At 34.6% G+C, this 26,069-nt stretch overlaps 1 protein-coding gene across 2 annotated transcripts; it reads left to right on the top strand.

Annotated features, from left to right (window-relative positions):
• Window positions 1–15,839: 15,839 nt before the first annotated feature.
• On the top strand, window positions 15,840–22,197 carry LOC136203717 (RNA demethylase ALKBH9B-like). 2 transcript variants are annotated; one of them, XM_065994929.1, is made up of 11 exons: window positions 15,840–16,003; window positions 18,454–18,642; window positions 19,676–20,044; window positions 20,155–20,240; window positions 20,317–20,627; window positions 20,706–20,777; window positions 20,869–21,093; window positions 21,177–21,248; window positions 21,322–21,510; window positions 21,594–21,665; window positions 21,758–22,197. In XM_065994929.1, the coding sequence occupies exons 2-11, from the start codon at window positions 18,474–18,476 to the stop codon at window positions 22,038–22,040; spliced, it is 1,848 nt and encodes a 615-aa protein (XP_065851001.1). In that variant the 5' UTR covers window positions 15,840–16,003; window positions 18,454–18,473; the 3' UTR covers window positions 22,041–22,197. The 2 variants fall into 2 exon arrangements, with proteins under 2 accessions (XP_065851001.1, XP_065851002.1); XM_065994930.1 differs by lacking the exon at window positions 18,454–18,642.
• The last annotated feature ends 3,872 nt before the right edge of the window (window positions 22,198–26,069 follow it).

Here is a 26,069-nt window from a genome sequence, read left to right as displayed (position 1 = left end):
TTCAATGTTAAAATGGCGGAAGCTCTAGCTCTCCAAGAAAGTATGGGGTGGACTAAGAATCTTGGTTTTGATAACGTAGAATTCGAGATTGATGCAAAGGGAATGGTGGAAGATTTAAGGAAGGGTGGACGTGATCTCTCTGAGTACGGTTCAATTTTAGATGATATTAGATTCATTCTTTCAAATCACCCGAATTATAAGGTGACATTTGTTTCGAGGCTAGCGAATGGTGTTGCACATGCTCTAGCACGTAATGCGTGTTCCTGTGATAGTTTCTTTATTCATTCTTTTATTCATGTATTTCTTGGCAACATCTTGATTCTGGATTTGTCCAATGTTAATTAAAAAAGTGGTTTTCTTCAAAAAAAAAAAAAAAAACGATGGTTTGCACCTCTATGGGTAGGACTGGCTATTCACTTTCGCTGATGGTTTGCACCTCTATGGGTGGGACTGCTGGCCACGGAAATTCTTTCCATTCCCAAAGGCGAGGATCGAACCCTGAACCTTTGGTTAAGGGAGGAGGAGCCTTTACCACTCTACCACAAATTGAATATTTTCTCTCAATTAAAATAAAATTTTAATTCGGTTATATTATATTTTTTGTTTTAATAAATATTTTATGCTTCGGTTATTAATTTGTTTTAGTAAAAAAAAAGGGGTAAACCAAATCAAATCAAACCAAAATTAATATATTATATTCTAATATAATTTTATATGTATATATATAATATTTATTTCGGTTCATAACCGGATCAAACCGACAAACTTTGATTAAATTATATTCGATTAAGTATTATACGAAAAATAATTTTGTATAATATATTGATTTCGGTTTGATTTAGTTATTTTTTTTACAAAAACAATAGTATCATAAATACTTTAAAAACCGAACTAAAAATAAAAGTTATAAAAAACGATATGCGCTAGTTGGACGGACAAAGTCCCCGAGGATAAATTGGGGATTAGTCAGGATTAATCAAAGATTAATCAAATTTGTATTTTTGTATTTTTTATTTGTTAATGAACAAATTGTAATACAAATTCAATTGAAATAGGTATTATAGTATCTAAAACTAATAATATAAAATTATTTAATATAAAAAACACGTATATTATATATCTTTAAAAATGTGCAAAAACATTTCAACAATAATATCATTGAAACAGTTCAATTGTGAATTGTATTAAAGCAACCCAGATGGCCTAAGCGGCGGCCAGATGGCTAAAAGTTGTCTAAAGGTAAAAAAAAAAAACTCAGACGGACTAATTGGAGAAATTCAGGACGTATTCTCTATTTCGAACATTTAGACAATTCTAGCGGCCGCAGTTTTGAAGAGTGCTAAAAATATAAAGTAACTAAACTAAAATTTTATTGTAATTGAGAAAGGTGTAAAAATACCATTAACATTTACAATCAGGAGCAATTTTACCTCTAGCGTTTAAATGATGTGATAACTTGTAATGTCATTACTAGGGGAGCATTCGCCAAACTCAAGGTTGATCCTATTCAAATTGAGACCACCATCGTAGACATCCTAGGAGTAACAGGTCATACAATCAAGACAAAGGGACAAGTGACACTAGAATGCGAATTAGCAGATGAAGATTAGGTATGGATGGGAGATCTGGAGTTCTCCATCATGGACGGTCAATTGGCATACAACATCATCTTAGGGCGGCCTTTTATCTCAGAGGTGGAGGCTCTCATATCGATACGCCATTTGACGATGTACATCCCTACTGCCAAGGGAGGCGTGATGATCAAGGGAAACCAGAAGGTTGCTCAGGAGACATACTCTGCATCCTTATCAATTCACCCCCAGTCCAAGGATGATGAAGAAGATGAGCTTGTTACGACGGCCCTAGGAGATACAGAAATGTTCCTCATTGCATATGGTAAGCAGGTACGGATCGCCAAAAGGGCTAAGAGTTGAGATTAAGGAGGATGTTACGAAAGTTCTCTGCGAATCGGAAGACGTGTTCGCATAGAAGAATGAGATCCTCACAGGGGTCAGTCCAGATGTGATCACTCATAAGCTCAATATCGCCGAAGACGCGGTCCCAGTGGCTCAGAAGAGAAGGAATCATGGGCCAGAGAGACAGAAAGTGATAGAGGAAGAGATATCCAAACTGAAAAAGGCGGACGCCATCGAGGAAGTTATTTACACGCAATGGCTGGCGAATGTGGTCCTAGTTAAAAAGGCAGGCGGATCATACCACATGTGTATCGATTTCACAGACCTTAATAAGGCTTGTCCCAAAGACAACTACCATTTGCCTTGCATTGACATCCTAGTTGACGGAACCGCAAGACATGCAGTATATTCCTTCACAAATGTGAAGTCGAGTTATCACCAGATCCTCATGGAGCCATCGGACAGGATCAAAACTTCCTTTGTAACTCACCAGGCGACTTATTGCTTCAAGGTCATGCCTTTTGGGCTAAAGAACGCTAGAGCTACTTATCAGCGGATGATGAACAAAATATTCGAAGGAAGAAAGGGTGACAACTTCTCAGTTTATGTGGATGACATGATCATTAAGAGCACCACCATGGAGAGGCATGCAGAGGACATAAGAGAAGTCTTAGGAGTCCTTCGCCATCATAACATCAAGTTAAATCCTGAGAAGTGTACTTTTGGAACAACTTATGGAAAATTCCTGGGATACATGATCAGCCAGAAAGGAGTAGGACCCAATCCAGATAAAATCAAAGTTGTACTGGATGTGAAGGCGCCACAAAATGTCAAAGAGGTGCAACGCTTTAATGGGCGGATCATAGCACTTGGTCGATTCATCTCATGCTCCGCTCGTAGATGCCAACCTTTTTATGAAGTGATCAAAAAACAGAAAGCATTCGAGTGGAATGAATATTGCAAGCAGGCCTTCGAAGGGATCAAACGCTTCCTCTCAGAACCGCCTTTAATAAGCAGACCTTTGGAAGGTGAGAATCTGTACATGTATGTTTCTGTTACTGATAAGGCAGTTTGCACAGTCATTATAAGGGAAGAAGATGCCAACAATATCCGATCTACTATGTAAGCAAAGTCCTAAAAGACGCGTAGACTCGATATTCAAGATTGGATAAGATGGCTTTGGTTGTGGTCAACACTTCAATTCGCCTGAGACCTTATTTTCAAGCACACATGGTCATATTTCACACTAACATACCCATGAGGAAGGTATTACAAAAGCCAGAAACTTCAGGGAGACTGATGGAGTGGGCGATCCGCTTAGGCGAGTTTGATGTTCGTTATGAAGGCAAATCCGCCTTGAAAAGCCAAGTCTTGGCAGACTTTGTAAATGAATTCACTGAAGAGGGCATAAACCTTCCCAAACCAAAAGTGGAAGAATGGACGATGTACACGGATGGTGCTTCTTCAGCGGAAGGTGCAGGAATAGGCGTAGTGATCAAGGGGCCTCACTATATCAAGTTACATTATGCTGTGAAGTTAGAGTTCCCTGCAACGAATAATGCCGCAGAATATGAAGCCTTGATATTGGGGCTACGCCTGCTGAAGGAGATCACGCCAGAGCGAGTTGTGATCTACAGCGACTCTAAGCTAATGGTCAATCAGGTGATCAAAAACTTTGATGTAGAAGACGGAACTCTGGTCAAATATGTAGAGGAGGTCAAAAAGCTATTAAACCATCTGGAAATCAAAAAAACCAAGTGGGAGCTAGTTCACGTATTGCGAGGATCAAACACAGAAGCGGATCACTTAGCTAAGCTGGCTTCAAGTAAAGATCAGTGGGCGGACCTGCAGTGCCCATTCGAGGTAAAATTCAGACCGGCATTCGCCCCTGAAGTCATAGCTCTTCTTACGCATGTCGTTGGAGATTGGAGATCGCCGATCCAACAGTATCTCACAAATGGGACTTTGCCTCAAGACAAAGAAGAAGCCAGATGGACGGTAAGAAAAGCGGTATACTTCTCCATAATAAATGACCAGCTGTACAGGAAATCTTTTAGACACCCCTGGTTGAAATGTGTTACGATGGAAGAAGGACGAGAGATCCTTAAAGAATTACATGAAGGTGCTTGCAGAGCCTATGAAGCATCCGCCTCTATTCTGAAAAATCCAGGTTATCCGGATTTTATTTGCCTACGGCGGAACTCGATGCACAAAAGTTGGTAGAGACGTGTCATAATTGCTAAGTCCATGCAAATGAGTCCCACACGGCTAAGCACCTGTAAAAGCCCATTATCGAAGGACGACCTTTTGCCATTTGGGGAATCGACATTGTCGGTCCTTTTCCTTCTACCAAGAGATAAAGGAAATATGTGGTAGTAGCTGTGGACCACTTTACGAAGTGGGTAGAGGCCAAAGCTGTCTCCTCCATAAACGAAGAGCGGATAGTCGAGTTTGTCAGGAACAGAATGCTCTGAACTCTCTGTTCTGAATGCCTTGACTTTCGCAGAATGCTCTGAACTCTCCACAGTTGAACTGCGTCCCATTGTCAGTGATAATCGTGTGGGGGACCCCGAATCTTCCGACGATATTGTCCCTGACAAACTCGACCATCCGCTCTGCATTTATGGAGGAGACAACTTTGGCCTCTACCCACTTCGTAAAGTGGTCCACAGCTACTACCACATATTTCCTTTGTCTCTTGGTAGAAGGAAAAGGACCGACAATGTCGATTCCCCAAATGGCAAAAGGTCGACCTTCGATAATGGGCTTTTGCAGGTGCTTAGCCATGTGGGACTCATTTACATGGACTTGGAAATTATGACATGTCTCTACCAACTTCTGTGCATCGAGTTCCGCCGTAGGCAAATAAAATCCGGATAACCTGGATTTTTTCAGAATAGAGGCGGATGCTTCATGGGCTCCGCAAGCACCTTCATGTAATTCTTTAAGGATCTCTCGTCCTTCTTCCATTGTAACACATTTCAACCAGGGGTGCCCAAAAGATTTCCTGTACATCTGGTCATTTATTATGGAGAAGTATGCCGCTTTTCTTACTGTCCGTCTAGCTTCTTCTTTGTCTTGAGGCAAAGTCCCATTTGTGAGATACTGTTGGATCGGCGATCTCCAATCTCCCACGGTAGGCGTAAGAAGAGCTATGACTTCAGGGGCGAATGCCGGTCTAACTTTTACCTCGAATAGGCACTACAGGTCCGCCCACTGATCTTTGCTTGAAGCCAGCTTAGCCAAGTGATCCGCTTCTATGTTTGATCCTCGCAATACGTGAACTAGCTCCCACTTGGTTTCTTTGATTTCCAGATGGTTTAATAGCTTTTTGACCTCCTCCACATATTTGACCAGAGTTTCGTCTTTTACATCAAAGTTTTTGATCACCTGATTGACCATTAGCTTAGAGTCGTTGTAGATCACAACTCGCTATGGCGTGATCTCCTTCAGCAGGCGTAACCCCAATATCAAGGCTTCATATTATGCGGCATTATTCGTTGCAGGGAACTCTAACTTCACAGCATAATGTAACTTAATGTAGTGAGGCCCCTTGATCACTACGCCTATTCCTGCACCTTCCGCTGAAGAAGCGCCATCCGTGTACATCGTCCATTCCTCCACTTTTGGTTTGGGAAGGTTTATGCCCTCTTCGGTGAATTCATTTACAAACTCTGCCAAGACTTGGCTTTTCAAGGCGGATCTACCTTCATAACGAACATCAAACTCGCCTAAGCGGATCGCCCACTCCATCAGCCTCCCTGAAGTTTCTGGCTTTTGTAATACCTTCCTCATGGGTATGTTGGTGCGAACGATGACCTTGTGTGCTTGAAAATAAGGTCTCAGGCGAATTGAAGTGGTGACCACAGCCAAAGCCATCTTATCCAATCTTGAATACCGAGTCTCCGCGTCTTTTAGGACTTTACTTACATAGTAGATCAGATATTGTTGGCCATCTTCTTCCCTTATAATGACTGTGCAAACTGCCTTATCAATAACAGAAACATACATGTACAGATTCTCACCTTCCAAAGGTCTGCTCATTAGGGGCGGTTCTGAGAGGAAGCGTTTGATCCCTTCGAAGGCCTGCTTGCAATATTCATCCCACTCGAATGCTTTCTATTTTTTAATCACTTCATAAAAAGGTTGGCATCTACGAGCGGAGCATGAGATGAATCGACCAAGTGCTATGATCCATCCATTAAGGCGTTGCACCTCTCTGACATTTTGTGGCGCCTTCATATCCAGTACAGCTTTGATTTTATCTGGATTGGGTCCTACTCCTTTCTGGCTGATCATGTATCTCAGGAATTTTCCATAAGTTGCTCCAAAAGTACATTTCTCAGGATTTAACTTGATGTTGTGATGGCGAAGGACTCCTAAGACTTCTCTTATGTCCTCTGCATGCCTCTCCATGGTGGTGCTCTTAATGATCATGTCATCCATATAAATTGAGAAGTTGTCATCCTTTCTTCCTTCGAATATTTTGTTCATCATCCGCTGATAAGTGCTCCAGCGTTCTTTAGCCCAAAACGCATGACCTTGAAGCAATAAGTCGCCTGGTGAGTTACAAAGGAAGTTTTGATCTTGTCTGATGGCTCCATGAGGATCTGGTGATAACTCGACTTCACATCTGTGAAGGAATATACTGCATGTCCTGCGGTTTCGTCAACTAGGATGTCAATGCAAGGCAAAGGGTAGTTGTCCTTGGGACAAGCCTTATTAAGGTCTGTGAAATCGATACACATGTGGTATGATCCGCCTGCCTTTTTAACTAGGACCACATTCGCCAGCCATTGCGTGCAAATAACTTCCTCGATGGCGTCCGCCTTTTCAGTTTGGATATCTCTTCCTCTATCACTTTCTATCTCTCTGGCCCATGATTCCTTCTCTTCTGAGCCACTGGGACCGCGTCTTCGGCGATATTGAGCTTATGAGTGATCACATCTGGACTGAACCCTGTGAGGATCTCATCCTTCCATGCGAACACGTCTTCTGATTCGCGGAGAACGTTCGTAACATCCTCCTTAATCTCAACTCCTAGCCCTTTGGCGATCCGTACCTGCTTACCATCTGTAATGAGGAACATTTCTGTATCTCCTAGGGCCATCGTAACAAGCTCATCTTCTTCATCATCCTTGGACTGGGGGCGAATTGATAAGGATGCAGAGTATGTCTCCTGAGCAACCTTCTAGTTCCCCTTGATCATCACGCCTCCCTTGGCAGTAGGGATGTACATCGTAAAATGGCGTATCGATATGAGAGCCGCCACCTCTAAGATGAAAGGATGCCCTAAGATGATGTTGTATGCCAATTGACCGTCCATGATGGAGAACTCCAGATCTCCCATCCATACCTGATCTTCATCTGCTAATTCGCATTCCAGTGTCACTTATCCCTTTGTCTGGATTGTGTGACCTGTTACTCCCAGGATGTCTACGATGGTGGTCTCAATTTGAATAGGATCAACCTTGAGCTTGGCGAATGCTCCCCTAGTAATGACATTACAAGAACTGCCAGTGTCTATCATCACTCTCTTCATCTCCCCTTCAAATTGGTCTGCTCATCAAGGGTGGTTCTGCTAGGAATTATTTTATACCTTGATATGCTTGTTGACAATCTTTCTAGTACGATGATCCGCCCGTTCCACCTCTGGATCTTTCTCACCCATTGTGGGGCTTTCATTTAGGCGCTCTTTTCGCCATTTACCTCGTAGGGCTTTTACTTTATCTGGATTTGCTCTAACTCTTCTTTGGCTAATGATGTAGTCAATGAATTTTTCTGAAGTGACTCTAAATGTACACCTCTTTGGATTGAGCTTTACTTTTCATGCCAGTGTTAGGCGCTGGTTGCAGTATTAGCGATTCCCTTGTACTTGTGGGTTAGTACATAAAGAACTCCAAAAGTGGGGCATATCCTGTCCATTATTAAAAGACTGTGGTAAGGCATAAAAGCTATATTCACTTACCTTGGGGATCAATGGCTTGATCCATGGAACTGACTTCATAGTGAAAGACTATTTGCATTGACCTTTGTTGGCAAATATCATGTACGATGCAATGTCTCTTTATGGAATTCTTAGTTCATCTTGGAAGGAATCAATTTAATAATTCCTTCACGTTGGTCCCTGACTCTAGAATGAACTTAGTCAAAGGATAAAACCGAGTAAATATTATATGTCAAACAAATTCATAATAGAATTTTATTCATGCTTGTGTTAATAATACCACATATAACGGTCATAACCATAAAGATTACTATTGCACATAAATATCATAATGAATTCTTAATAAATAACCATAATGAAAATGGTTTAAAAACAATGTCCTTTTGTATTTCAATGCGCATTAATATCCAAGATAGCATATTTATTTTAAACATCATAAAAGTTATGACATTCTATATTGGGTAAGATATCTTACATAGTTGCTATTTACTTGCAATCAATATTGTGCATTCATGCATTAATGGCATTTAGAGATCATTAATGCCTTGTTTGGATGAAGTGTAATTAAACTAATATAGTTATATATGACATTACTCTTATATCATTTCATTTGTATAAATAAAATAAATACAAATGGTAGTTTTGGAAGAAAAATACATGTACCATGATTCTCCTCCAATTTGGGGTGTAAGGAAAATTGCTCAAAATTCATCATCACCTACCTTCATATACTATCATCCAAACAATTTCTAAGGAACTGTCATGTATATCCTAAGAATTTTGCATAAATTAATGTTCTGATCCGAAACTGACACTTGCACTATTTTGTAGTTAGCTCAGGGTATGAAAGTTTCGTTTATCCAATTTGGTAATTCATCAGTCCATAATGGCTTTAATAGTTAGGGACAATTACATGATAATCACAAATAGATTCAATATGTCCAATTCTCTTACGTTGGTAAAAGAAATTCTAACAATGTTAGATAAACAGTTTTTATATGAATAAACACATCCTTGTAAAAAAGGGAATGAAATAACTGTTTGACAAAACAATATTCAAAAATATGAATTTCTGATATTAAAAGTACTATACATGAGAAAAGTCATAAATAGAGGCGAATTGTACAAGAAAAACCAAATATGATTTTTTTTTGTAATTTCTTCTAATAGTTATATGCATGTTCACCCAAAAGACTGATCAGACCTAAATGATCTGTAATTACACGAGCTTTTTTATGATATTTTAATATCAAATGACAAAATCACCTTGAATGGATAGATTTTTTTTACAAAATCCCAATATTACGGATCTTATACATGCATTTTGTATTAATTTAATGATAATATCATATTACACTTGTCATACATAAAAATATGAGGGCATAGTAAGCATGCAAGATTTAATGAAAGATTTGTGTCTATGACTTTATCTTTCACAATTTATTAGATTTATCATAACACTTTATAAGGGTGAGGGATCTCAATTTTCTTTAATTAAAAATGGAATAAGAAAGGGGAGGAAACTTATCTTGTTTATCATAAATTTTCAGATTTAATGTAGAAAACTCTTTCTCACCAATATATAGAGAACTCTATCTTTGGATAGATTTGTTGTGTTGATTGAGCCAAGTTTGAGGTCGGGATTCCTATTCCGTTGACTCCTTTGTTTTGTTCTTTGTGAAACTCTATACAATCAAGATTTTGTGATCTTTTGTTTGTTAGAGATGCACCTTCACCGCACCAATTGATAACTTGTGGAAAAATCCTTGATCAGAGCACTTCCCTGTGAGGCGCCGTTGGGATCGGCCGGGGACACTCCGATGCCAAAGTCAGTAATATTTCTGAGAATAAACTGTAAGCACAAAAGTAGAGAATCAGTAAGTGTACCTCAATAGCTTGGGATGCAAGCTATTTATACTCATGTAGTTGTAACTCTTGGTAGCTAGAAAGTCTCCATTAATGCCTCATTAAGGGCGGTTACTGATCTTATTCAAGTATGACCGTTAGCTCATTAATGGGTTATTAGTTGCCTTTATTGGGAATCGGCTTTGTCGTTCCTTGGGCGTATCGATGTTTGACGACGGGTCTCCCAAGGCGTTTGCCCCTTTGAGGCGTGTTGAGGAATCCATAGATCCGCCACCTATGAGTCTAGCTTTATACGCCATCTGGAGATTCGCCGGTGGATCCTTATCCATAAGAGTATTGATGGCGGATCCTTCATTCTTTGTCTAATTATCCTTTTTCCCCATGTATGATATTTAGATGTTATGGAGATGTAGATGAACAGTCATGTCATTACTTATCTTTAATTGCTATCAATTCTCCATTAATCCCATCATTTATCCTTGAAACCCTCAGAGTTGGAGTATTCGAACAGTCAAGTCTTTATTCCCCTTTAATGGCTATTAATTGCCATTTAATTGTATTTATTCCCATTCATGGATGGTAATAAAGACGTCTTTTGGTATTCTTAGATCCGTCAAGGCGTATGTAGGCTCTCCTTGGGAGCTATGGCGGGTCTCCACTACTCGCTCTCATCGGGCGTATCTCGTTATGGCGTATCTCGCCATGGTCCACGTGGTGTGGCATAATGCTAGAAACTCCTTTATTTTCCTCATTATTTGCATATTCACCCCTACATTAATCCTGCATTAATTATCATTAATTCCACATTAATCATGCATAAATATCTCTTTTAGAAGGAATAATGGTTTGCCATTATTTCTATTAATTTTCCTTTATTCCTGATTCTAGAACAATTTGGGTTGTTATCATTATGCAACTTTACGCCTAACATTGTCAGACGAGAGCAATTTTAACGTTGTCAAATTGGGTCAATTTGAGAAATAATTCATCAAATTATGTTATCGGTTATGAATCTTGTCATATACACTTCACATGTGAGTCATTTTATCACTCATTAGTAACAGATCATAAACATATGATTAGACGTAAATTAAAAAAAAATATATACTGTCTATTATACGAGTTGGACAAATTCAAAATATTTCACGGAATTTATAAATATTAATCTTCAATTCTATTATTAAATCACAAAAATATGAAATATTTTTTTTAAAACGCATTGATATGCAATTGGTGCAGAATAATGTAAAAAATATTTGTGTTTTATAATAATATCTTAAATTAACCCAACTTATCCTGGTAAAATTGTTCTTGACTGCCAACGTTAGGGGTAAAATTGTACAATTTTAGACATTAGAGATAAAATTGCTCGTGACTATAAATATTAAAAGTATTTTTACATCTTATCCTATTTATTACAAAACAAATTAACTGATTACGTTAAATATTTTTTTCTAATTTAATCGGAAATGTTATTATAGAATTATACTAATTTAATATTTTTCTAGTCGATTTTTTTTTTGAATAAATTGAAGGGAGGAGTAATTTGTAATTGAGATGAGTGGATGGAATAATAAGCCGTGTTTGTTTATATTTTTGGTACTTCTTTTTGACTTTTAAACCTAAATAGAGGATAAAAAAAGTTTAGTAATTTCAAAACAGAAGAGTAGCTGAAACAAACGGTCCTTAAAACACAACGAGATGATCTAGAGACTTCGATTTGATAGGATTAGAGTTGATCAATGAGATTTTAACAATTTATCTGAAACTGAATTCCGGGGCGGAGCTAGGAGTGTCACGGAGGGCCGGGTAACCCTCCGACCCGTCGGAAAACCCCACATTAGGGGTGCTTCGCCCCTGGTTATGATAGAAACTCTAGCCATGACATCTTTCTGTTCTGATTTTTTTGGCTTAATACATCATTCCCCTAAACTTATCCAAAAAGTTTGATTGACTCATAACTTTCAAAGTTTCCCAATAGCCCCATGAACTTGCATAAAATGTTCAGTTAGCCTCCTGAACTTGCGTAAAATATAATCAATTAATCAATCGGTTGTAAAAAAGTAAGTTAAATACGGAAGATATGTTACACATGTCTTAAAATGTTATTACATAATTCACAAAATAGATTAAAACATATTAAAAAAGAAGTTTTTACTTCTTCAACTATAAAACTTTTTCTTCTCTAATATTAAAATTGAATACCTTGACCTTGGTCGTTTTACTTTCTTAAGATGCGTGCAACATATATTCCGTATTTAACTTACCTTTTTACAACTAAGTGATTAATTGATTACAATTTACGCATGTTCAGGGAGCTAACTAAACATTTTATATAAGTTCAAGGGGCTTTCGGAACAATTTAAAAATTCAGAGGGTCAATCAAGATTTTTAAACAATATGCAAATAATGTAGGCTTATTACATCATTTGCCTCCTGAATTTGTCCAAAAACCTTGATTGGTCAGAAGCAAATGCCTTGAGGAATCGGACTGGTATGAAAGAACAACGGATTGGAAATACAGTAGCAGAAAATAATTCATTCGCTACTTGCACGGCTTGACACCCGCCATCGGAAGGATTTCTCTCGTGTTGTATTGATGCCGCATGCTTTAACACTGATGGTCGTGCAGGGATGGGAGTAGCAGTAAGAGATGCAAATGGGCAGTTTGTAATAGGGGTGCACATGGTCGGTTAACCATTCCATTAACAAAAACCATTAACCAGTCCATTTAATTCGGTTAACCATATTTCGGTTAATATAAACTTCGGTCGGTTAACCATTAGTGACTTTTCGTAGCAAATATCACTTTACATCTATAATTATTCACTTTAAAATAAATATATAATTATTTCAATATTAAATAAAAATATGTAACTTCAAATTTAATTAACAAAATTGCCAAAACAAATAAGTTTTAAGTTATTTTGATATTTTTAACTTAAAAATTAAATACAAATATGTATATTTATAGATTGATAAAATGTCTACATATATTTATACTAGTTTTATGTGTATTAATACATAATCGGTTTATTTTTCGGTTTCGGTTAACCATCGGTTTTTAAAATAAAAACCGTAAACTAGTCCATCGGTTACAGTTAACCTATTTTTCGGTTTCGGAAATCGGTTTTCCGGTTAGTTTTGTGCAGCCCTAGTTTGTAATGGGGAGATGTGCGAGTGTGTTATGTTGTCCGACAACTCGAGAATGTGAGGCCGAAGCTCTATTACACGCTATGCAATGGCTAGAAGCTGTTGGAAGAAGGAATGTGGTTTTCGAATCTGATGCTAAACAAGTGATTGATGCAATAAACTCTAGTTCTGTTGATGATTCCGAATTTGGGGATAGAATTATTCAAATACGATCGGTTCTAACATCAAATGACTCTTACTCAGTCAAATGGATACGACGGCAAGCGAATGGGATGACACATGTGTTAGCACAGTCTTCTCGTTTATCCACTTGCCCTTCTTTTTTTAATTTATTACCGAGTTATGTTTATGTTTCATTGTTACAATTTTACTATGATTTGGCTCATTAATGCATTGTTCTTTTGATTTAAAAAAAAAACTCGTGCAATAATCTTCCGCATTTAACTTAGTTTTTTTTGTAACCGAGTGATCAATTGATTACATTTTGCGCAAATTCAATGGGCCAACTGAACATTTTATGCAAGTTGAGAGGGCTATCAGGATTATTTAAAAGTTCAGGGGGACAATCAAACTTTTTGAACAAGTTCAGGGACTAATGATATATTAAACCGATTTTTTTCAGATGAATAAAACGACTAGTTCGTTTCATTCAAAGTGTGATTTAAAAAATGGGAAATGACGAGTTTATCCTTACTTAATAAATAAGAAAATTGCTGTTAAAGGAAACAGATCACTTCGTGAAAGGAAAGAAAGAAAGAAGACACAAGTTGAAGCTTGCGAACTGAAAGCTGCCATTGCCAGAGGACACTGCCGTCGCCGACGAGAGGGAGAAAGACTGCCGTCTCCGCCGCCTTCTTAGGAAGAGAGAGAGAGAGGAGGAGAGAGGTAGAGAGGTAAGTATTTGATTTTAGAGTTTCAATTTTAGTGATTTTGATTAAATTGAAGGCCTAATAAACAAATAACCCCTGAACTTGTACAAATGTTGCAACTGTTCCTCTCAACTTTCAATTGTAACAACTTACCTCTTAAACTTGTCCAATTGTAAAACATAACCCCTCAAACTTGTCCAATTGTGAAACACAACCCCAAATTGCTGACATGGACTGCAATTGAAGAAACACGTAAAATACAAAAGCTGCAACGTTTATGGAGTGTGATAATCAGATCTTTGGCGCGATACGAATCCAGGAAAACATTTTTACGGTTGCTCTAAGTACGAGGTAAAAAAGTTCCCAATTTGGGGTTATGTTTTACAATTGGATAAGGGGTAAGTTGTTACAATTGAAAGTCGAGGGAGGCAGTTGCAACATTTGGACAAGTTTAGGGGGTTATTTATGTATTAGACCTAAATTGAATTGATAAGATGATATTTAGGTCTCTAATTGAATTGATGATATTGAGAGATTCTGATTCTACTGTTTGGATTGAATTGAATTGATAGTGTGATATTTGAGGGTTCAATTGAATTTATGATATTCATTTTAAGGGTCTTAATGAGATTGATAATACGTTAAATTTTGGCAAAAAGCATTATAAGGTCTCTGATCTTTTATTTTTTGGTTCATTAAGTCCTTGATCTTTTATTTAGATACGTTATTTTTGGTCTCATCAAGTCCTTGATGATAAAAAAAAGTAATTTTGAACATAAAATTCGGTTGACGGACTGTTATTAATTGCGACTGCATTTGAAATTTGTATTTTTTCACTGTTTGAAACAGTTTTGAATGTGTAATTTGGTTATAAGAAAACTGCAAAAACTTTAATTCAAACTGTAAAAAATATTTTTTAATAATTTCAAATACATATGAACTTTATAACGTCTTTTTAACAGAATTATATATTCACAACTTACTAATTTGATCATCAAGAACTTAATGATGAGACCAAAAATAAAAGATCAGAGGCTTAATGTGTCTAAATAAAAGATCAAGGGCTTAATGAATTAAAAAATGAAAGATCAGGGACGTAATGATGTTTTTTGCCTTAAATTTTAGGGGTTTGATCAAATTAAACTGATAATGTGATTGTTAAGGTTTTCAATTGAATTGAATTGATGATAAGTAGGAGTTTTGATTAAATTGAATTGATAATATGTTAAATTTTAGTGGTTTAATTGAATTGATGAATTTAGTTTAGGGATTTTAATAGAATTAGTAATACAAAGGATCAATTCTAAATAAAACCCTTGTGGTTTCATTAATTTTCAGATAAAGGACTGTGGTTTATTTTTTGTCAAAGCGAGAATTGAGGTTTCGCACTTTTAATAAAACAATGACCTTTTGGATTAATGCTATTAAAACTTTAAAATTTAACGACCTGAAAATGAAAATTTTCAAGAATTAAAGTTGTTTAATGTCATATTTGGATTAATACTATTAAAACTTTAAAATTTAACGACCTGAAAATGAAAATTTTCAAGAATTAAAGTTGTTCAATGTCATATTTGGATTAATGTCATATTTGCTATGAAACTACATTTTCGATTTTCGAAAATCATTTTTTTTGAAACTTTCTCTCTCTAAACATTAACTTTCTTCCTCTTTACCAAACATCGTCTAAATAATCTCAAAATAAAAAAGTTGAAGAATTAAAGTTACTTGGAATATTAATAGTTCTTAAAATAGATCATTTTTGAAGTCGTCAAGAGTGATTTTAATAGTATCAATCGAAAAAGTCCTTATTTTGTTAAAGTTGAAAACCTCGGTTCTTATTTTGAAAAAAGTAAACCACGGTCTTTTATCTAAAAATTAGTAAAACTATAGGGGTTTTATTTGAAATTTACCTTTTTTTTTTTTTTTTTGAAATTCAGAACGTAACTGCCTTAATTAGTCATTTTAGATTAGATATGAATAAAACGACATCGTTGATTTCATTCAAAAGTCTGATTTTAAAAAATAGGAAATGACGAGTTTGCCCTTACTTAATAAATAAGGAAATTGCTGTTATAGGAAACAGATTATTACTTCGTGAAAGGAAAGAAAGAAAGAAGACACAAGTTGAAGCTTGCGAACTGAAAGCTGCGAACTGAAAGAGGAAGAGTAGAGACTCTGCCATCGCCGACGAGAGGGAGAAAGCCTGCCGTCGCCGCCGCCTTCTTAGGGAGAGGGAGAGAGGGAGAGAGGTAAGTATTTAATTTAGGGTTTTTAATTATTTATTCAGCGGTTTTGATTGTAGGGTTTCAATTTTAGTGATTTTGATTAAATTGAATTGATAAGATGTATTTAGGGCATCTAATTGAATTGATGATATTTAAAGGTTCTGATTCTACTGTTTGGATTGAATTGAATTGATTGTGTGATATTTTTAGGGTTCAATTGAAGTTATGATATTTAGTTTAGGGGTTTTAATGAGATTGATAATATGTTAAATTTTAGGGGTTTGATCAAATTAAATTGATAATGCGATTGTTAAGATTTTCAATTGAATCGATGATATTTAGAGGTTCTGATTCTACTGTTTGGATTGAATTGAATTGATAGTGTGATATTTTTAGGGTTCAATTGAATTTATGATATTTAGTTTAGGGGTTTTAATGAGATTGATAATATGTTAAATTTTAGGGGTTTGATCAAATTAAATTCATAGTGTGATTGTTAAGTTTTCAATTGAATCGATGATATTTAGAAGTTTCGATTAAATTGAATTGATAATATGTTAAATTTTAGTGGTTTAATTGAATTGATGAATCTAGTTTAGGGATTTTAATAGAATTGGTAATATAAAATAGGGTAAATAATTTATTAGTCCTTTATGTTTTACCTAATATACTGTTTAGTCCCTCTATTTTGGAAAACATATTATAAGGTCCCATAGATTTTGCCAATATTAATCTTTTGGTCATTTTGTCTAGTTTTTTTAGACTTGTAACCGTTATATTTGGTATAAACAGATAAATATAAAATAACAGAGTAATATAGTCATTTTGTATTGTGTTGTGGCTGTCATAAAAGTTAAGATATATTCGGTTAAAAATCTAAAAAAAATAGATAAAATGACCAAAGAGTTAATATTGGCAAAATATAGAGATCTTAGAATGTGTTTTTTTGAAAATAAGGGGACCAAACAGTGCATTAGGTAAAAAATAAGGGACTAATAAATTATTTACCTTATAAAATAACTAAAACTTAAAATTTGTTTAACTTATTATAACTTTCTTCTTTGTTATTAAACTTAAAATTCGTTTAATGGAATTGATATTACCGTTAATGGAATTAAGTTCTTAGCATTTAATTTAATTAAATTTAAAATCACTTATTTTGAGAAAATATTTAACTTATTATAACTTTCTTCTTTGTTATTAAACTTAAAATTCGTTTAATGGAATTGATAATACCGTTAATGGAATTAAGTTCTTAGCATTTAATTTAATTAAATTAAAAACCACTTATTTTGAGAAAATATTTAACTTAATATTTTAAGTTAAATATTATCAACTAATATTTTTTTATTAAAGTATCTTTTAATATTTTCAGCACTTAAAATCCAGTACTTATTTTTTTAGCACTTAATTTTCAGTTTTATCAAACAACACCTTAGTGAACATTTTAACTTATATATTTTCGTATAGGCTACTGAACTTTACTCATTTTAATATTGTGGCCACTGAACTTTAATTCTTAACGGTATGATTACTAGATAGATTTTACATTTTTTTAACATCGATGACCACTGAACGTCTCAAAACGACTGTTGACGGTCTCAAAATAAAAAATTCGAAGAGTTACTGATATTCTAAGGAACTTTAATTCTTGAAAATTTTCGTTTTGATGTCATTTACGTGTTATTTGGTTAGGCGAGAGAAAACTCCAATAAAGGTGAATTTTGAAAAAAAAAAGGTGGTTTCATGTGAACAATTTTAATTCTTGAATATTTTCATTTTAAGGTCGTTAATGATTATTTTGAGAAGTTGGTTAAAGTTGAGTAGCCACCGATATTAAAAAAGTGTAAAATTCAGTAACGATATTGTTTTTTTTTTATCAGGTAACAATACTGTTAAAAATTGAAATTCAGTGGTCACAATATAGAAATCGCTAAAGTTTAATAGCCATATGTGTAATTTATCCTTATATTTTCAAATAATACAATTAATTAATGGCTTAATATATTAAAAGTCTTGTGAATTTGTCTAAAAAGTTGATTGATCTTTTAAATTTATACGGGTAATGTTGGCCCCCCAACTTACTTAAAATAACGTATTGGTCGTCTGAATTTATTTAAAATGATCCATTGACTCTCTAATCCATTTATCTCATAAACTTGTTTAAAGTGACGGACATTGTAATTTGTTTAAATTAATAAAAAAATTTGAAACACGTAATTCATTGATTTTTTAAGTTTTTAAAATAAATTAATTTTATTTTTTTATATACTTTTATAGATTTATGGATTTAATTATGACACTTTAAGTAAATTTAGGAGGCTAATGAGACATCATATAAGTTTAGGGGCAAATCAAGGTTTTTTTTTCAAATTCAGAATCCAACCGCCTTACTTTGTCATTTTAGATTACAGATGAATAAACGATGTCGTTCGTTTCATTCAAAAGTCTGATTTAAAAATGGGAAATGACAGGTTTGCCCTTACTAATAAATATGGAAATTGCCGTAAAAGAAAACAGACTACTTCGTAAAAGGAAAGAAAGAACTGAACGTTGCGACTACGAGAGGAAGAGCAGAGACGCTGCAGTCGCCGACGAGAGGGAGAAAGGCTGCCGTCGCCGCCGCCTTCTTAGTGAGAGAGAGAGGAGGAGAGAGGTAGGAGGTAAGTATTTAATTTAGGGTTTTTAATTATTCAGGGGTTTTGATTTTAAGGTTTCAATTTTAGTGATTTTGATTGAATTGAATTGATAAGGTGATAGTTAGGGCCTCTAATTGAATTGATGATATTTAGGGTTTCTGATTTTAGGTCTGGATTGAATTGAATTGATAGTGTGATAATTTTAGGGTTCAATTGAATTTATGACATTTAGTTTAGGGGTTTTAATAAGATTGATAATATGTTAAATTTTAGGGGTGTGATCAAATTAAATTGATAATGTGATAGTTAAGATTTTTAATTGAATTGATGATATTTAGGCATTTTGATTAAATTGAATTGATAATATGTTAGGGATTTTAATAGAATTGGTAATATAAACTAACTAAAACTTAAAATTTGTTTAACTTATAACTTTACTTCTTTGTTATTAAACTTAAAATTTGTTCTCTGTTAATGGAATTGATAATACTGTTAATGGAATTAAGTTCTTAGCATTTAATTTTTTTCCTTACACGGTCAAGCCCCCGAGGTTTGGTTTTGGCTCCGCCACTGACTGAAATCCTAGACGTTTTTTCAGAGACGCAAGTGAATCCCCGCTTTTAGTTTAACTCTAAGATTCCATCTCTGCCTTGAATTGATCTCACCTCAAATTGTAAACCTTCAAATTGCTATTTGATTCTTTTATCCTGAACTGATTTATCTTATTGTGATGTTAATCTTCTGTTAATTGATTTTTTTGCTGCTAGTCTCTTAATTTATCTTGAATTGTAATTTGTATTGTGTTTGTTGTTGGTTTGGTTGCAAGTTTGCAAATTGCAGGGACACGTTATTAGTGCTGCAGTAATTTTGCAATTTATGTTGAAATGATTTGCTAATTTAGCAAGAGTTTGATTTTTTGCTGCTCGTCTCTTTATTTATCTTGAATTGTTAATTTGTACTGTGTTTGTTGTTCGTTCGGTTGCAATTTTGCCAATTGGAGGGACATGTTGAATTATTCATTTTGATGAAATATTCTATTCCTTTGTTCTATTTCCAGGAAAATTTAGCAGGAACTCATTGGCGAATGATAGCAGCAAAGTAGTTATGCAAGAGTCACAATCCGCAGATGTGACATACCGCTCTGTACTTAAATCCCTTGATCTAGGAAAGACTACCTCAAGGTCTGAAATATTACGTGTGATGGACAATGGTATTATGTCGGAGGAGCAAAAGGAGGAGCAGATTAGATTTTCAAATGTTGGTAGGAAAAAGAATTTCTCTTATGTTGAGAGGGTAAACGGAAAATCAACCAATGTTCTTGAAGGGCTTCAGCTCCATACAAAGGTTTTTAATGCTCAAGAGCAGAAAAAAATAGTCGAATGTGTCTACAATCTACAGAATTCTGGCCGGAAGGGGCATCTTCGAGGTATATCTCTCTCTTTAATTTAGCCTCTTTATTTCTTTTTATGATTATGCCTTGTTTGTGTGAAATAATTTAAACATTTGCCATGTTTTTTAATGCTTGACATATCACAGAACGCACATATTCTGAACCTAAAAAATGGATGCGTGGTAAAGGGCGTGTCACAATGCAATTCGGATGCTGCTACAACTATGCAGTGGTAATTTTCTGAGACTAAAATCTCTTTTGTTACTCCTAATTGAATATGAAATAACAAAATTTTATTATTCCTTTAGGACAAAAATGGGAACCCTCCTGGTATAATTAGAGATGAAGAAGTTGATCCTCTGCCACCGGTTTTCAAGCAAATGATCAAGAGAATGATTCGGTGGCACGTTTTACCTGCGACATGCATTCCCAACAGCTGCATTGTGAATATATATGATGAAGGGGATTGCATTCCTCCTCATATCGATCATCATGACTTCCTTCGACCTTTCTGCACCGTCTCATTCTTGACTGAATGCAACATACTTTTCGGTTCTAATTTGAAGATCATCGGTCCAGGCGAGTTCTCGGGGCCTGCCTTCATACCTTTGCCTGTCGGGTACTGCATTTGATGTTAATTAATATCCTTCCCATCATTTTATTTTAAGAATGCCTCCTAACTTGTATACTACTGCAGATCTGTCCTTGTTCTAAATGGAAATGGTGCGGATGTTTCTAAGCACTGTGTTCCCGGAGTCCCATCAAGAAGGTACGGTACCTACATCTCATCCATCCGCTTCCATGATTCAAACTAAAAATGTTAATTTTTCTGATTGGTGGTTAATTTTCCCTGTTTGCAGGATTTCAATTACTTTCAGGAAAATGGATGATAGCAAAATGCCATACAAGTTTTTGCCTGATCCTGAACTTATGGGACTTAAGCCTCTCAGGTATTCGTTATCGAATAAGTCACCATATCAGCAGCCTCAGGTGCTTAATTGTCATTCTGCTGCCAAGTCAACGGTACCACCGAAGAGCCCAGAAAAGGAATCTGAAAGTAAATCCTCCGCACCTTTGCCTGTCAGGTACTTACGTTTCTGCATTTGATGTTAATATCCTTCCCATCATTTTATTTTAAGAATTTCTCCTAACTTATACACTACTGCAGATCTGTCATTGTTCTAAATGGAAATGACGCTGATGTTGCTAAGCACTGTGTTCCCGGAGTCCCATCAACAAGGTACCTACATCTCATCCATCCGCTTGCAGCTGATTCAAACTAAAAATGTTAATTTTTCTGATTGGTTTTGCAGGATTTCAATTACTTTCGGGAAAATGGATGATACCAAAAAGCCATACAAGTTTTCACCTGATCCTGAACTTATGGGAATGAAGCCTCTCGGGTATTCGTTATCGAATAAGTCTGCTGCCAAGTCAACGGTACCACAGATGAACCCAGAAAAGGAATCTGAAAGTAAATCCTCCATACCTTTGCATGTCGGGTACGTACGTTTATGCATTTGACATTAATATCCTTCCCATCATTTTATTTTAAGAATGCCTCCTAACTTATACACTACTGTAGATCTGTCATTGTTCTAAATGGAAATGGCGCAGATGTTGCTAAGCACTGTGTTCCCGGAGTCCCATCAAGAAGGTACGGTACCTACATCTCATCCATCCACTTTCACCTGATTCAAACTAAAATGTTAATTTTTCTGATTGGTGCTTAACTTTCTCTGTTTGCAGGAGAATGGATGATACCAAAATGCCATACAAGTCTTCGCCTCATCGCGAACTTATGGAAATTAAGCCTCTCGGGTATTCATTATTGAATAAGTCACCATATCAGCAGCCTCAGGTGCTTAATTATCGTTCTGCTGTCAAGTCAACGGTACCACGGATGAGTCCAGTAAAGGAATCCCAAAGTAAATCCTCCTTCATTCTTGGCAAAGAAGATTTTCCTACACTCGCCAGCTTAAATTTATCGAGCCGATCTAGAGTTAATAAATCTAGATCAAGACAATATTAACTATGACTCTTCTGCAATTTTTGATAACAACTGACCATGTCTAATGTGAAGTTGCTAGAGCAAATTTCATTTTTGTTTATAATAGAACATGATTAGTATTATTGATGGACTCGTGATTATACATGTTTATACGTAATCTAAAATGACTAATTAATGATATTGCTTGGGATAAAGGTTATCATCGGGTTATTTTTTAGCTTGATTCCCTAAGTGTTGTCAGGATGATTAATGATGCGGGTGTCAGTCGCCTCAGCTCATCTTTCGACTTTCACAACTATGGGCACAAGTTTTATTGACTTATTGAGAAGTGTAGTGTGATGTATAAACGTGATTGAGAGGTTAGATTGGTCCATGTTCTTTGTGAGGGGAATAAGGCAGTGATTGAGAGGTTAGATTGGTCCATGTTCTTTGTGAGGGGAATAAGGCAGTAAATTGGTTGAAAACTAGGCAGGACGATTGTTTTTGGGTCTTCACAAGTGTGGTGAACTTCGTGTAGGCATTTAGGATATTTTATTTTCTGATATTAGTGGCGCGTATTTTCTTCGAATGACACGGGTCCTGGTGTAATGCCTATTATAAACAAATAAGGTTATTTAACTTTAACAAGGTCAAATCCAGTGAAAGCTTTGTGTATTCTATTCTGATACATTTGTGATTTAGATTAATATATTAGGCATAAGATACATTTGTGATTTAGATTAATATATTAGGGATAAGGTGTGAAAATACCTCTAACGTTTACGGTCAGAAGCAATTTTACCTTTAACGTTTAAAATTGAGCGATTTTATCCCTAACGTTGATAGTCAAGATCAATTTTATTTCTAACGTTGACAAGTTGGATCAGTTTTAGATATTATTGTAAAATGTAGATATTTTATTCATTATTCTGCACCAATTGCACGACTGTTGATTATAAAAGAAAGATTTTGTGATTTAATAATAGAATTGAAGATTAGTATTTTTAAGTTTGGTGAAATATTTGAATTTTTTTTTGTCCAACTCATGTAATATATATATATATATATATATATTCACGTTTAATCATATGTTTGTGATTTGTTACTAATGAGTGATAAAATAGCGTAAATGTTAATGGTAGATGACAAGATTCATCATCGAAAAGATAATTAGATGAATTATTTTTCAAATTAATCTAATTTGTAAATGTTAGAGGTAAAATTGTTTTTGGTTGTTAATGTTAGGGATTAAATTGCTCAATTTTAGACGTTCACCCACAAAATTCTAAAACTGAATATCAAATTGAAAAAAGAAAAGATAGTTATTTATGTACCAATGAAACTTTAATAACATGAGTTTCTTCGTGACGGAACCAGGAATTTATATTTGGGGTTAATTTAAGTTTCATAGTTGGGAGTAATTTTTTGAAGTCCAGTCCGTTAATTCAAAAATTATATAATATTTTTATACTTTTTTATTTTTAGCTATAAATTATTTATAATTTTCATAAAATTTAATTCAGAAATTCAATTATTTGAGTCTTAAAAGTAGGAATTTGATTTTTTTTTTTTTTTTATGAAAAAGAGATATAATAAATTTTAAAAAAAGAGATGTAATAAAAATAGGGTAAGTTATAATGAAAATCACAAATGGTAATAATACAACCTAATTATACTATAAAATTTTATTGTTAATATATAAAAGTAATAATTTAATTCTCAAAATGTCAAATAAATAACTGTCAAATCCATCCACATTTTTTTTTCAAATTTTCTTTAACCGCTTCAATTTGATAAAAATAAAAAAGAAATTTATGTTTTTGATAAAAAATAAAAAAACCACGGAGTTGTGGTAGAGTGGTAAAGACTCCTCCTCCCTTAACCAAATGTCCAGAGTTCGATCCTCATCTTTGGGAATGGAAAGCATTTCCGTGGCCAGCAGTCCCATCCATAGATGTGGGAAACTGAGACACTCGGAAACTGATACCAAATTTCTAGACATATTTCTGTAAACACCTAAAATATGAAAAACGTCTCTCAAATTTTAAATGGTTTTCCCTACCTATTTTGATTAAAATTCTAAAAATTCAAACTTCATTGTATCCTTCAATTTAAAGAACTTACCCGTATTTCTTTCTGGTATAATCTTTGTCTCTTGAATCTGGATTGAGTTTGAACTTTCTCCCTCTTGTTCTTCAATCTTGTTTTTTTAATATATTATTATATTTTTAATATTTATATGTTTCCATTTCCTATGTTTTTCAAAAATTACGTTTCTCCGTATCCGTTTCAGTTTCCATATCCGTGCAACATAGATAGTTATACTTGGATTCATACTATCCTTTTTACAACTTCTGCAGAAATCAAATGCATGTTTCACCATAACGGAGAATACATTCCGTATTAGACTAGAAATGGTTTACGGTTTGGACTAGGACTGTGTCTTGGACTAAAAGTTTGTTTGAGCTTTTGGTTTGTGTTATAGAAGTTAGATAAGGATTTATTTTCTTAGATAGTCGGTCATTTGATATCTATACTATCTATAATAACGGAAGTGGAGAGAATTTGGAAGAAGTATACTTCTCCAAGGTAAGATGTATATTTTAATCCGACATCTTATCTTTTAAAAATAATAATAAAAAAATCTCTATTGACATAAAATTGATGTTATCTGAAAAAGTTAGGGAATAAATGTCACGTCCGGATCTAAATTTCTAGAATTTATACATTGATAGTACTATATATTATAATTATTAGGTATATGATTTTTATTTGGTGCTATAGGAAAAATTTGGAGTTAATTCGATGAGTTTAGATGTAAATTAAAAGTTTATGATAATTTTTAAAAGATTATAAAAAGATGGAGGGTCAAAATGGATTTTTTACATATTTGGATATATATTCCCAAATATGGGGATGATCATCATCCTTCTTTCCTTTTTTTCTTTTTCTTTTCTTCCTTCTGCAGCCTCTTCGTCATTTTTATCGTTCTTGAACAGTTTCTCCACCGTTTCTTTGATTTACGGAGATTCGACCATCCGAATCACTTGAAATTGAAACCATAGCATCCTTATATATAGTTCTAAGTCCTAACCGAAGAGTTTTTGAGTTTCGGCAATGGTTGAAGGGAAACGTCTTAGACAGAATTTAGAGGAGAATTGAACGGATTGTTTTCTTCAATTAGTAGCCAAGGTAAGTAACTATCAACTATATTTTGAGTTTTATGTATATAGATATATAATCAAAGAAGTTTCAGAAATTGATATTTCAAGGGTTATGCAGGAATTTTGTAAAATTTGGGTTTTTCACGATTTTGCTTTTTATTGTGAAATTATGGTTCAAATGAAGCAATTGATTATGCTTCTATGTGAATTTCAGGTTTTACTTGATTATGTTGATTTAAGGCTTAATTTGGTTGATTTACATATATACGTATATGTTTTTGGTTTCAATATATATCTATATTGAACAAAATGAATTTGATGATTTCTTACGAATTGTTTTTGGATTGAGAAATCTGTTGCGGTTATTATTGTTATTATTTTGGATTGGAGTTCAAATATGATTTTTATGATACAAAAGGGCTAATTGAAGCCAAATGATTTAAGGTTATGAAATAGTTTGGAATTTGATTGTGAAGGGAAATTTGGTACGTTATGATTTTATGATTTTATATCCATCGAGAGTTATCCGGATTAGTGGTTTTATATGTGAAGACCATGTTCAGTGAGGGACATGGCCTGTGTACACAGTCTGAAAGACCTATTGGGTATGACAAAGAAGTGTTGGGTAAGACCATATGGGATAGGCAATGTTAAGAGACGTCTCGACTATATATGTGGTTATGGATTGATACTTAAGGGGAGAAACTCGAGGATGGATACAATGTTTTAAGTTCATTTGGATTATGTTTTCGATTATGATTGATTTTGATATAAGGTTTTACGTTTGATTAAATACGAGTTGGTTTGATAAAACACTTATTTGATTACAATATTTTATAAGGTTTTGAACTCAAGAATTGATACAAGATTATATATTTTTATGGTTTTGGTTTACTACTTTGACTAT

Source organism: Euphorbia lathyris, chromosome 8 (assembly GCF_963576675.1).
Source record: "Euphorbia lathyris chromosome 8, ddEupLath1.1, whole genome shotgun sequence".
Classification (NCBI taxonomy): domain Eukaryota; kingdom Viridiplantae; phylum Streptophyta; class Magnoliopsida; order Malpighiales; family Euphorbiaceae; genus Euphorbia; species Euphorbia lathyris.
This window is presented reverse-complemented; position numbering and strand designations above follow the sequence as displayed.

Excerpts from the sequence above, each read along its gene's own strand:
- LOC136203717 (XM_065994929.1), top strand. The coding sequence starts at position 18,474 with ATGGAAATTGCCGTAAAAGAAAACAGACTACTTCGTAAAAGGAAAGAA. Across the intron at positions 20,045-20,154 it reads CCGGAAGGGGCATCTTCGAG|AACGCACATATTCTGAACCT; the intron begins GTATATCTCTCT and ends GACATATCACAG. Across the intron at positions 20,778-20,868 it reads CCCGGAGTCCCATCAAGAAG|GATTTCAATTACTTTCAGGA; the intron begins GTACGGTACCTA and ends CCCTGTTTGCAG.